This window comes from Nyctereutes procyonoides, unplaced genomic scaffold (genome assembly GCF_905146905.1).
Source record: "Nyctereutes procyonoides isolate TBG_1078 unplaced genomic scaffold, NYPRO_anot_genome, whole genome shotgun sequence".
NCBI lineage: Eukaryota > Metazoa > Chordata > Mammalia > Carnivora > Canidae > Nyctereutes > Nyctereutes procyonoides.
This window is the reverse complement of record NW_026575124.1, coordinates 2,129,887-2,144,279: the sequence shown is the minus strand read 5'-3', so window position 1 is coordinate 2,144,279 and position 14,393 is coordinate 2,129,887. Positions and strand designations below refer to the sequence as shown.

Sequence of the window (14,393 nt, the reverse complement as noted above, 5' to 3'; positions counted from 1 at the left end):
CAGGCTGGGAGGGGAGAAGGAAGCAGAAGACAAAGCAAGTGCAGAGGTTGGGGTCTGAGATTAAAAAAAAAAAAAAAAAAAAAGGCACTGGGGAACCCAGATTCCGTCTGGTACAGGTCCTATCTGTCTCGTTCTTGATTGTGTTGTAGTGGTTTTGTCTTCGACCGATGACCTCAGGGTGAGCTGATAAGATCAAATTGAAGGACCTGGAAAGTTAAAGGCAAGCAATGACTGGTGGAACAGCACACACTGTCTCCTCTGTCTCTCTCTGTCTCTCTCTCCCCCACCCCCCTTCAGTCCCTAGTCTGAGAGATGAATTATTCTTGGTCCATCTCAGAGCCCCTGAGATGCCCTTTGGCATTCCAGAAACACTGTGGGGAGCGGTCACAGATAAGTGGCTCCAGTTGGTTGGTGCACCCAACAAGCATGTATTAACCTCACACTGTGCACCCATACTGAAATAAATATCCCGTCACAGGAGAGGTGTGAAGGGTGTGAGGACCTGGTGCTTTTGACGAGCCTGGGTGGCTCACTTGTTAAACATTCAACTCATTTTTTGCTCAGGTCTCAGGGTTATGAGATTGAGCCCTGTATCCAGCTGTGCGCTGGATGTGGAGCATGCCTAAGGTTCTCTCCCTCTTCCTTTGCCCCATTGCCCCTAAAAAAATAATAAAAAAAAAGAAGAAAGAAAGAAGAAAAGAGAGAGAAGAAAAGAAAGAGAAAAAAGAAAGAAAAAGGAAAAAGAATGAAAGAAAAAGAAAAGAAAAAAGAAAGAAAGAGAAAAAGAAGAAAAGAAAGAAACCTGGTCCTCTAATCTGGAGAACATTGTAACTTGGCTAGCAGAGGGGATCCCTGGGTGGCGCAGCGGTTTGGCGCCTGCCTTTGGCCCAGGGCGCGGTCCTGGAGACCCGGGATCGAGTCCCGCTTCGGGCTCCCGGTGCATGGAGCCTGCTTCTCCCTCCTCGTGAGCCTCTGCCTCTCTCTCTCTCTGTGACTATCATAAATAAATAAAAATTAAAAAAATAATTAAAAAAATTTTTTTTAAAATTAAAATTAAATTATTCATGATAGTCACAGAGAGAGAGAGAGAGAAGCAGAGACACAGGCAGAGGGAGAAGCAGGCTCCACGCACCGGGAGCCCGACGTGGGATCGATCCCGGGTCTCCAGGATCGCGCCCTGGGCCAAAGGCAGGCGCCAAACCGCTGCGCCACCCAGGGATCCCTAAAAAAAAAAATAATTTAAAAGAAATATATCTTACAAGATATTTATTATGGAAATTGGCTCATGCAGTTAAGGAGGCTGAGAAGTCCCACGATATGTCGTCTGTAAGCTGGAGAACTAGGAAAACCAGTGGTATCAGACAGTCCCAAAGCAAAGGGCTGAGAACCAGGAGCTCTGATGTAGGAAAGTGGGAGAGATGGAGGCCCCAAGTCAAGGTGAAAGGGAGGATTTACCCTTCCTCCACCTTTTTGTTCTATTTGGGCCTTCAGCGGACTGTATTGAATGACACCTGTGTACACTGGTGAGGGCAGATCTTCTTTACCTCAGGCTACTGATTTAATGCTAATCTCTTCCAGAAACACTCTCAGAGACACAGCCAGAAATATTTTACCAGCTATCTGGGCATACTTTAGTCAAGTTGATACATAAAATTAACCCTCACAGTCATAAAAATGTAGCGTGTGTGTGTGTATGTGTGTGTGTGTAATTTTATTATTCTTTTTACTGTTTTTCTATATAGAAAAAGAGAGAAGCCTTATTATTATTATTATTATTATTATTATTATTATATTTTATTCATGAGACACAGGGAGAAAGGCATAGACACAGGCAGAAGGAGAAACAGGCTTCCTGCAAGGAGCCCGACACAGGACTCGATTCCAGACCAGGGATCACGCCCTGAGCCAAAGGCAGACACTTAACCGCTGAGCCACCCAGGGGTCCCAAGAGAAGCCATTTTTGATCAGGATATGTAAGAGAATAAGTTACAGGCTTCTTTCTGGTTTTGTATTTGATTTGATTCTGTTTTGAGTCCAGAATCCACATGTGTGGCCCTTCTTCCCTTTAGCAGAGTCATTTAATATGGTTTTTAGATATGCAGTAGTAAGCTGGGAACCTGCTTCCCATTTACGGGTAAGGTGTTGACTTCTCAGAATAACTGGAGAGAGACTTTTCAGTGTGCAAAGGAAACTGGGGAAGAGGGAGGAAAGAAGCAGGCAGCCCAGCCCCATGGCAGAAGGCCAGACCCGAGCCAAAAAAGATCTATGAGGGTTTCACTGGGGTTGACCCAGGGTTTTTAAGAACAGTGATGTCTGATGTTTGGTTTTAAGTTCTTTTGTCATTGCAATCTTGAGCTGTGCTGAAGGTTGCTTCTGTTACCGGCTCCCCTCCCCCCTCAGTAACAAGGGAGCAGTGTGGGCTGTGGTAGTCTGGGGGGTGGTCATGTGACGGGGAATTAAGGTACAGCCAGGACAGGCCAGCTGCCTTGCTCATATCATCTTTCCGAGGTCGTCCTGGTTGGCAGCATTAAATCAAAGGAGGCTATTAGTTGGGGCTTGCAGGTGGTAACGCGAGGGAAAGGGAACAGTTCACGGCAGGGCTGTGCTGACATCAGTGGGTGGGAGGCTGGCGATATTGGAGTGAAACAAGTTGCAGCTTGGACTGACCCACAGGCAGACAGAAACAGACTTCCTGTTCCTCAGATATTTTAGTAGAAGGTGATCCTCGAAACACAGTTGGGGTGTGTTTCTGGGACGTGGGAGATGCTCAGATTGGGTATGGCTGTGAAAGTAGGTCAAATGACTGGTCTTGCTGCGACAGATAACAAGAGATTTAACAAATTTCTTTTACATATTCTGATCAAAGAATGTAGCCAAGTCATGAAAGGGCCTTGAAAAACGCAGTGTGGACCAGTAACTGGAGAGGTCCTGCGCCTGGATGTCCTCTGCATTTTGCAGATCTTCCACTCTTCTTCCCTGCATTGTCACTTCCTTTCTTTGTGGGATTACTCCCATCAGCAGAAAAATATCCCCTGCTGATGTGGTAGGCAGCCTCCAAAATGACCTCCATTTAGCCCTCTCCTGGTATTTACGCCCTCATTTAATCCCCTGCTCCCCACTGCCATCAGTGCCAGCTAGATTTAGTGACATGTTTCTAGCAAATAGAAAGTGGCAGAGGTGATGGGCTGATGGGCTGTCACTTCCAAGATTAGTTTATAAAAAGATTGTGACTTGTTCTTGACGTTCTCTCCCCCTCTCTCCCTTGGAGGGAAGCTGGCTACCTGGCTGTGAGTTGCTCTAAGGAGCGGCCTCTAGCAGTAGCCAGCGAGGGACTGAGTCCTGTCTTAACCGCCAAGAAGAACCCAATCATAGCACACCACGTGAATGGGATGGGAAGCAGATCTCCCCCCCTGGTCAAACCTTCAGATGAGACCACAGTTCTGGCTAACCCCATAGTTGTGACCTCACAAGAGACCTTAAGCCAGAGGCGCCCCACTGAGCCAAATTCAAGATTCTTGCCCCACAGAAACCATGAGCTTATTTCCGAATTCATTTTATTTCATTTTCAAACTCACTCAAAATCAGGAAGATGCAGACTGAAACCATGAACTCTCAATTCTCATAAGATTTGTAAAAATTACAGTTGGTGACAATCTGAACAATGGGTACATTTATATGTTGCTAACTGGAGAGTATATTGTTATAACATTTTGGAAAAGAATTTGACTTTATGGGCAGCCCGGGTGGCTCAGCAGTTTAGCGCCACCTTCAGCCCAGGGTGTGGTCCTGGAGACTTGGGATCGAATCCCACGTCAGCTCCCTGCATGGAGCCTGCTTCTCCCTCTGCCTGTCTCTGCCTCTCTCTCTCTGTGTGTCTCTCATGAATACATTTTTAAAAATTAAAAAAAAAAAAAAGAATTTGACTTTATTTAGAGAAGGTGATGATGTGTATTCTCTATGACTCAGCAATTTCAACCTGGATTGGAAGCCTCAGTATTGGTAAAATGTCAATTCTCCCTAATTGATCTCTATATAGGTTTAATACAATCCAATCAAAATCCACCAGGATTTTTTAAATTTATTTTTTATTTTTATTTATTTATGTATTTATTTAAATTTTTATTTATTTATGATAGTCACACAGAGAGAGAGAGGCAGCGACACAGGCAGGGGGAGAAGCAGGCTCCATGCACCGGGAGCCCGACGTGGGATTCGATACCGGGTCTCCAGGATCGCGCCCTGAGCCAAAGGCAGGCGCCAAACCGCTGCACCACCCAGGTATCCCTTTATTTTTTTTAAAGATTTTATTTATTTATTCATGAGAGACACACAGAGAGAGAGAGGCAGAGACACAGGCAGAGGGAAAAGCAGGCCCCAAGCAGGGAGCCCAACGTGGGACTTGATCCTGGGACTCCAGGATCACGCCCTGGGCCGAAGGCAGGCACTAAACCACTGAGCCACCCAGGGATCCCCAGGATTTTTTTTTTTTTAATAGATACTGGCAAAAGAAAAAAAATAAAAATAAAAATAAAAAAATAGATACTGGCAAGTTGATTCTAGTATTTATATAGAAAGGCAGAGGCACGTGGGTGGCTCAGCAGTTGAGCTTCTGCCTTCGGCTCAGGGCGTGGTCTCGGGATCTGGGATCGAGTCCCCACATCGGGCTCCTCGAAGGGAGCCTGCTTTTCTGCCTGTGTGTCTCTGCCTCCCTCTCTGTGTCTCTCATAAATAAAATCTTAAAAAAAAAAAAAAAGGCAAAAGAGCTAGGATAGCCAAAACAATTTTAATGGGGGAAAAAACAACTTACTATACCTGATTTCAAGACTTACCATAAAGCTACAGTAATCAAAACTGTTGTTTTGGTGAAAGGACACATATAGATCAATGGAACATTGTTATACGAAACCAATCCTTTTGAAAAAAGGACTTATTTTATTGCCCAATATATAAACACTTTGTGTTAGAAAAGAACTGCTTCTTTGTATTCTACATCCAATTTCACCGATGAAAAGATGCACATTTTTAACACTTAAACATCTCTGAAATCAAGTGTGCATCTGGCCATCAGTGCCCCGTCGTACTTGCACTGGCAGTGGGTTTTCTCTTACTGGTACTTCGGGGCGCCTGGGTGGCTCAGTCAGTTAAGCACCCAGTTCTTAATTTCAGTTCAGGTCTTGATCTCAGGGTCCTTCTTACTTGTACTTAAGATAATAGTATGCCTTACAATCAATGGTGGCTTACAGCTGGTGAAATTCAGCATATTAGGTCAAGGTTTTTACTTGTTCAAATCAATGTCCTTACTGATTGTTTTCCTGGTTTTTGCATTAGTTATGAGAGGTATGTTAAAAACCTGATTATGTAGTTTTCTTTCTCATTACATTTCTGCATTTTTCTTCACATCCTGATCCTTATTACATGCATTCAAGTTTAGATGTTTCATCTCCCAGATGAATTGTATCTTTCATCATTTTAGAGTGACTGTCTTGTCCCCCAAGTAATATTTTTTTCTTTAATTTTGTTCAATTGAAATATAGCTATACCAGTGCTTTCCTTTGGCTAGTATTTGGCTGGTGTAACTTTTTCCATGTTCTTCCTTTCAACCCTCTGTATTCTTGTGTTTTAGATATGCCTTTTGTAAATTACATATATAGCTGGATATTGTTTTCTAATTCAACAGGACAATCTTTAGTATTTAACTGAAATGCCCAGTGCTTTTACCTTTATCATGATTGATACATACAGATTTCTCTTTTACTTTGGGCAATTTGTCCTGCCTGTTTCTTTTCTCTGTTTTCTTTTGGACTAATGAGTGTTTTTATTAGGCATAGAATTCTAGATGTTTTACTATGTACAATGATACTTTTTCAACAGCGGACTCTTTCCTCTTTTCCTCAAGTAGTTTGAGCTTGTGGAAAGATCATGTTTTATGTTTATTTGGTATCCAAGTACAATGTTTTGTACAGTTAATTCATAGAAATTGCATTCAATTACTTATGATGGTAGTTGAGTAGTAGGCAAAGAAGTAATGTCTTTCTCCTTTTTGAAATGCAGTTAGAAAATCTAAGTCCATTTTTGTTTAGTATTTTATAAACTTAATCTAAGTGTTATTTGCAGAATATTTCTGGAATTTAAAAAAATTGTGGAGGGGGGAGGAAGCATTTTTTTTCCAGATGTAATATTAAGTATCTAATTATTGTCAATAGAATATAAAATGCATTTTTTGCCAAAACAAAGCATTGTTTTTTTAATTTTTTTAAAGATTATTTATTTATAGAGATGGAGAGAGAGAGAGAGAGAGAGAGAGAGAGAGAGAGGCAGAGACACAGGCAGAGGGAGAAGCAGGCTCCATGCAGAGTCTGACATGGGACTCGATCCTGGGACTCCAGGATTATGCCCTGGGCTGCAGGCGGCGCTAAACTGCTGCGCCACCAGGGCTGCCCCCAAAACAAAGTATTGTTACCATACATAAAGTCCTAAGTTTTCTTTGGTCTTCTTGGTCTTTCATTTAGAGAATGGTACATATTAAGATACCATTTATGAACTTCTAAAAAAGACACCATTTAATCTGTTATTTATAAATTTATGTAGTAAATATAAAAACATGGACTTGGGGGCACCTGGCTAGCTGTCAGTAGAGCGTGTGACTCTTGATCTCAGGGTTGTGAGTTCCAGCCCCATAATGGGTATAGAGATTACTTAAAAAAAAAAATGGACTGGATCCACACTAAACTCACGATACTGGTTTCCTTTAGGAAGGGAAATTGGCCTAGGGATCAGAAAATTATCTGAAGTAAAGATAACAATATTAACATTTATTATTCTGAATGGTGGGTGTACAAGGATTTGATATGGTCAACTTGTGTAGTTTTTTTATATATTGTTTTAAAAGTTTGTAAAACTGTGATTTAAAAATGAAGGTTGCCATCTAGTGGGCACATTTAAATAGAACCTTAAAAATCTTTGCTAATAGGTAAAGATAACAGAACAAGGCGTTTTAGACACTTCAACACAGATAAGAAGGTACATTCTGGTGGTCAAGACCACAAACTTTCGGAGTTGATCACACCTAGGTCTGAACCCTAATTTTGTTATTTACTGTGTGATTTGGGCAAAGTTTCAAACTTTTCTATGCCTCAGTGAATTTGAACCCCAGACATTGATCCATTATGGAGCATCCCTATGAACCAGGTAAGCGCTGCTTCAGACTATGTGGAAAAGCACAAAAGAGAATCTCTCTCTAGAGTTTAATAGGGACTATTGTTTTATTTTTTAAAATGGGATTAGTGTCCTTTTATGTATTTATCTAAGCTCTACACCCAACGTGGGGCTTAAAAAAACAAAACAAAACAAAACAAAAAACCCAAGATCAAGAGTCACATGCTCTACTTACTGAGCCAGTGAGGTGCCTTAGGACTACCATGATTGGTTAGATACTAGGCTTAAGTCCTAGATCCCTAGTTATTAATGCTTATATCACCTTAGGCAAGTAATAAGATCACAAGATGACGAGATCTAAATTCCACAAGAGGTGTAAAACTATCTTGTTCACTCTTCCTTGTAAGGCTTGACATATAAAAGACCTTTAATAGTATGAATGAATGCTATTACTTCAGTACAGTTTCTGGTGGATTTACTGTCCTTGCTGCCCTCAGTAAATAGTAGATATTAAGGAAATGATATGACTGTGTATGTTATATATATATATATAGGAAACCCTGGATTTGTAAACAATTTAAAAATTTATACACATTTACATATGTTATCAGTTAAAAACTGTATGTACTTATCTAAGGCAGTAAACTACTGTATATATATCCTGTCAATTTTGAGGGAAAGGATCCCAACCATGAAATCATAAAGACTTGATCCCTAATGCCCAATGTTTTCTACAACGAAATTTATACTGAGGGGACAGTTACCAGAATCTGTCTCTTATAAAAAAAAGGTTAAAATGGCCTAAACCTCCTCCAAATAATTGTCCTTGAAGATTCTTGCCAAACTGTCCTTAGCACAGGCTTCTGAAATCTACAACTTTGATGTCAGCATTTCTTTGCTTTGTTTTATAGTAAAAACAAGTACTATTTTAAAAGAAACCTACTTTGTGTAACAAATATAAATTTTCATACTTTGACATTATTCTGTTTCACTGTGACCTGTTGTGACTTTTCCTTTAAATCAAGCCCTTACTCAAATTTCACTCACTTTGTATCATTTTTACAGCATCATTTGAGAATCTGAACTGTCATATTTAACTATATAATTATAAGCCATAAATACTTATTTTTATATCATTCCTACGTCCATATATTTTCACTGGAGAAAAACACATTTAACCAATAGCTGCAATATAATAATTGAATGAACAAATATACAGTTGACCCTTAAGCAACACAGGTTTAAACTGTGCAGGTCCACATATGCATGGATTTTTTTCCATATAGTACAGTATTAGAAGTGAATTTTCTCTTCCTTGTGATTTTAATATGTTCTCTAGTTTTATTTTAAGAATCCAGTATATAATATATGGAACATACAAAATAGTATTGATTATTATTGGTAAGGTTTGTATTAGTTTTTGGAGGAGTCAAAAGTTATGCATGGATTTTTTACTGCATAGGGGGTCAGTGTCCCTAACCCCTGCATTGTTCAAGGGTCAACTGTAGCAAGATTTTCAAAGCTCTAATACATGCCATTCATGCTCTATACAAAAAAAGTAAGGGAATATAATTTATATACTCAAGATTTGTTCATAGGCAATAATTATTTCCATCAGCATATAAATTGAGGGACACCTGCGTGGCTCATCGGTTGTGTTTGCATTTGGCTCAGGGTGTGATCCTGGAATCCGGGATGGAGTCCTGTCTGCAGGGAGCCTGCTTCTCCCTCTGCCTGTGCCCCACTCCCTCTCTCATGAATAAATAAATATCTTTTTAAAAAAATGAACAGAATGGCTATCAGGAAGCTTGTCCACATATCAAGTGATATATTTTACATTCAGCAAACTTAATTTTATCAAATATCCTTTAATTTCACAGACAACAATATGATACATATTGTGTAAGAAGCGCACAATTTTGCAGTACAATTTCAAAGTGTATACAAACTGGAATACAGAGATTAAACACTGGTGTACTGATGGGCATTCTTGAGCTTTGGATAAACTGTATACAAAACTTGCAATTCAAATATTAGCCAATCTGGAAACTTCTCATAATATAAAAATGATACTTTGAGATGCAAAATATTTTTTTTTTACTAAACAAACTATATAAACATTTAAAATACTCATTAAAAACTCAACTTTAGAATTTATAAAGATTAGCTATAAAAATATATTGGCAGTCACTTTTCTTAGAAATGTACCATTCACTACATTACAAAATAGACTCTACCATAAAATTGCCTTAATAACCATACTATTTTAGAATCTGATAAACCTTACATTAAATTGATTATAAAATCCTCTTGGAAAACTTTGGTATGCATCTTCAGAAGGTTTTTAAAAAATACTCTAATATCTCAAGGGCCTGTAAACATTCCATTCTATTAAAGCACAACATAAGTAATGTATATTGAACTGCATACAGAATATAGAATCAAAAAACAATTTATTATATATTCGTAGAAAATCTCCATTCCCAGAGTAACCAAAAAACAAGCTATTTAAAAGTATCAAACTTTTAAACAGAAGTTCTCTTTCCATTCTGATAAAAAAATGTTACAAAATCACCACACTCCATTCATGTACCTTATATGCCTTTTAGGACAAAGCCTAAAAATAGTGAATCCATGTCTCAAAACCCCTCAAGTCCAAAAAACAAACTTAAAAAAACCATTTAAAAGATCTGACAATAGAACAAGTATACATAATCAGAACACATAATTTATATATTTAGTTATGGTATTAGCTTTTCTTTTATATTTGTAATTTAGAATTTATCGGCAGAAAAAACCGTACACGCGCGCACACACACACATACACAACTGAAAAAGGTAAATTTTAGGAAACAGTAAGAAATGCAAACCTACAGGGTAAACTGATTTATTTTAAAAATCAATTTACCAAATTTCATCTTATCTGCCATTTTTGGATTCTTGTTATTTAGAAAATTCAAATTGGTGCAAATTCATTTCCTGCTTCTTGCGTAGGTTTAATTTGTACAGCATTTCCAGTTGTGCCAGTAACTTCCTTGAGGTCATTTTCTACTTTATCTTCTGTCACCAGATCTCTTGCATAAGATATTTGAGTTGCAAAAGCCTAAATAAAAAGCTTCATTTTTGACCTTTTAATTTATAAAACTCCACTAGAAAAAAAGAAATCCATCTAATTTTAGGCAAGTCTGCAAAAATATTTCTTTCTTAATCAAACACTTTTGTGGGAATAAAGATCCTTCAAAGTTTTTAACTCTTCTATTAGAGTTTTGTTTTGATTTTCCAAGACTGCAACTCGATTTTCCAGGCATTTTACATATTCTTTCTTCTTTCTGCGACATTCTCGAGCAGCTTCTCTAAATATAAGCATTAAAAACCAGTGTTAGAAAAAAAGTTCACATTCTTTAAATGGAAGTGCACCGCATTAATCCTCCCTGGTCATCCATATCGCCATTGAGCGAAATATATTGATCTTAAGCGTAGCATTCAATCTGTTTTGGCAAATGCATATACCTGCATAACCTACACATTTATCAAGACAGAATATCTTTGTTGTCCCAGAAAGATCCCGCATGCCCAGTCCTGTCAGTCCTTTCCCCCAACAATTACTGTTCTGATTTTTATCACCTATTCCACAACTTCCTGTAACAGAGTCATACAGTATGTACTCTTGTGTTTGGTCTCCTTTCACTCATTATATTTTTGAGTTTCATTGATGTTTGTGCAGTGGTTTCTTCCCTTACTGCTGCTGGGTGTATTCCACTGTGACTATCACCACAGTTTATCGATCTATTCTTTGGGGCTGTTTCTAGTTTTAGCTGCTATGCTTATACCTGTCTTTTTGTGAACAGATGTCCCATTTTTCCTGGACAAATATCAAGAAGCAAAATTTATGGGTCCTCTGGTTATCTTCCTTTATTTTTTATTTAGGTTTTAATTACAAACAGTGCTTGATACTCAGTTTTGTTCATGTCCTCTTAACAATATTTCTATGAAGTCCCATGCATGTATTACATAAATAGAGAAGTAGAAAAGTATTGAGTATTTTTTTAAATTTTTTTTTTTTTTTTAAGATTTATTTATTTATTCATTCAGAGAGAGCGAGAGAGGCAGAGACAGAGACACAGGCAGAGGGAGAAGCAGGCTCCGTGCAGGAAGTCTGATGTGGGACTCGATCCCGGGTCTCCAGGATCACACCCCGGGCTGCAGGCGGCACTAAACCGCTGCGCCACCAGGGCTACCCGAGTATTTTTTATACTATGTACTTAATGTAAGTATTACCCGCAACTTGTTTTTTTACACAGAATTTTAATGATGTTTCTATGTTGGTACATATCTTTGCCGTGTGAATATTTCACTGCTAATTCATATTCATTTCCCCAACTACTAGTGAGACTGAACATCTTTTCAAATATTGGTCATTTGGATCTCTTATGTAAACTGCCTATTCATACCCTTTTTCTATTCATATCTTTTCCTGTTTTACAATGAGAAATTACAACCAGGAAAGCCTGCGTGGCTCAGCGGTTGAGCGTCTGCCTTTGGCTCAGGGTGTGATCCTGGGATTGAGTCCCACATCGAGCTCCTACAGGGAGCCTGCTTCTCCCCATGCCTATGTCTCTGCCTCTGCGTGTCTCTCATGAATAAATAAAATCTTAAAAAAAAAAAGGAAATTACAACAACCTAAGGACTCTCTCTGTGCATTATACATATTAATCCTTTATTTAAAAAAAAAAAAAAAAAGGGCATCCCAGGTGGCTCAGGGGTTTAATGCTGCCTTCAGCCCAGGGCCTGATCCTGGAGACCCGGGATCGAGTCCCACAGTCAGGCTCTCTGCGTGGAGCCTGCTTCTCCCTCTGCCTGTGTTTCTGCCTCTCTCTGTCTCTCATGAATAAATAAAATCTTAAAAAAAAAAAAAAAGATTATCTGAGAGAGAGACACAGAGAACACATGCACATGGTGGGAAGGAGCAGAGGGAGAAAGAGTCCTAAGCAGACTCCAAGCTGAGCTTGGAGCCCAAAATGGGGCTTGGTCTCAACACCTTGAGATTTAGGACCTGAGCTGAAACCCAAGAGTCGGACAGTTAATCAACTGCCCAAGTGCCCCTCTTTATCTGTTCTTTTTTTTTTTTTAAGATTTATTTATTTATTTACTCATTCATTCAGAGAGAGAGAGAGAGAGACAGACAGACACACACAGGCAGAGGGAGAAGCAGGCTCCATGCAGAAGTTCAACATGGGACTCCATCCCGGGTCTCTAGGATCACGCCCCGGGCCGAAGGTGGCGCTAAACCGCTGAGCCACCTGAGCTGCCCATCTTTATCTGTTTTTATATTATTTTCTACTCTACCATTTGACTTCTCAGATTTTTTTATTTTTATATCTTATACCATAAATGTCTTTTTCTTGGCTTAAATTAAAATTCCCTGCAGCACTGTATATTCTTCTTTTAATTTTAAAGATTCTATAGCTTAATTTTTCACAATGAAATCTTTATCTGGAATTACTTTTGTATGTGATATAAAATAATGAGTCCAATTTAATTTTCTTTCACATGTGGAGCTGTCAGTTAACATTTATTAAATAAACCGTCCCTTAGAAGTATACTAACACAAAAAGCTATTTTTGGGCTCTACCCTGTTTGCTAATGTTACTGTCTGCCTCTTTGCTAATACCAAGTTTTGGGGTTGTTTTTTCCACCTGGGCACCCCACTGATACCAAGTTTTGATTACAGTGGTATTAGAGAGTATGTTTCAATGCTTAACATGACAAGTAAGCTCTTTCTGTTCTTAACCATTCTTGAGTATTTTTTCTTTCATGTAAACTTTTATTTTGTCTAATTCCATGGAGATCTACAGAGATTCTAATTTGAATCACAAGTTTCTTTCTTTTTTTTAAAGATTTATTTATTTATTCATGATAGACATAGAGAGAAAGAGAGAGGCAGAGACACAGGCAGAGGGAGAAGCAGGCTCCATGCCGGGAGCCCGATGCGGGACTCGATCCCGGGACTCCAGGATCGCGCCCTGGGCCAAAGGCAGGCACCAAACCACTGAGCCACCCAGGGATCCCCCACAACAAGTTTCTATGTGAATTTTGGAAGAACTGACATTTTATATTAATGGCCCTCATCGAAGAACACCGGTATTTTCTATATATTCCGATACTGTTTTAGTTCTCAATAAGATCTTTAAAATGTGGATCCTATGTCTTTCCTATTGAATTTGCTAAGTATTTTATGATATGTTACTAATGTGAATTTTACTTTCCATTGTATTTTCAAGATGGTAATTCATAGAAAATAACTTATTGCTGAATTCCTTATAAATCACAGTAGTTTAAAAATTTTTTTATTATGGAATAGTATACACACACAAGACTATGCAGTGTAGTTATAAGTTATGAAGCATATCTGCAAAATTATAAAATGAACACATGTAAACCCAACACCCAATTGAATAAGTAAATAATCAATATTGCTGAAAGAACCCTCTGTGCATTTTCCTGATTCCATCCCTCTGCCTTTTGCCCAAAAGCAATTATTAGCTACAATTTTTTATTTATATTCATAGTTTTAGTAATAAAGGCCTCTAAATTACACATAATTTAGTGTGCTTATTTTCTAAAATTATAACCTGTTTTCATTCAACTTTATTTTTCTAATATTTATTCATGTTACAGTGATCATTCCAGTTGATACAAATGAACACTCTTTCATTGTATAAATACAAGTACAATGTATGTATCCATTCTGTTACTGATGAATACTTAGGTGGTTTCCTAATTTTTTTGCTGTGTGAACATTCTTATGCATACTTCCTGCAATAGTCTGTCTTAGGCACATACACAGAATAACAGCTGAGTCAAGAAGCACATCCAGATCAACTACACAAGATAAGGCCAATTAATTTCAAAGCAGCCATGCCAATTTTCACTCCTGTAAGCAGTCTTTGAGTTTCACTGTTCCAAAACCTTGCCAATTCCTGGTTAGACTTTAAGATTTTTGCTAATAGGGTGGGGATAAATGGTATCTGAGTATGTGGTATTTATTTGCATTTCTTTGATCACTGATAAGGGCAAGCAATTTTTAATAAGATTATTAACCACCTGTGTTTTCTGAGAAATGCCTATTTATCTTCTGTTGGGTTGTACTTATTAATTTTGAAGATATTTGTATTTTTTCAAACACATTTTTTGGGGTTAGACATGCTGCCTGTATCCTCTATAGGCTTGAAGCTTGT

General features: G+C 38.4%; 1 protein-coding gene across 13 annotated transcripts in view; it reads right to left on the bottom strand.

Moving 5' to 3' along the window:
* Window positions 1–9,007: 9,007 nt before the first annotated feature.
* ATF1 (activating transcription factor 1) overlaps window positions 9,008–14,393 on the bottom strand; it is a 74,460-nt gene continuing 69,074 nt past the window's right edge. For all 13 annotated transcript variants that reach the window (XM_055337010.1, XM_055337009.1, XM_055337015.1 and 10 more), the window contains one exon: window positions 9,008–10,508. In XM_055337010.1, the coding sequence (XP_055192985.1) occupies window positions 10,364–10,508 (145 nt within the window). In that variant the 3' untranslated portion in view covers window positions 9,008–10,363. The remainder of the gene's footprint in view (window positions 10,509–14,393) is intronic.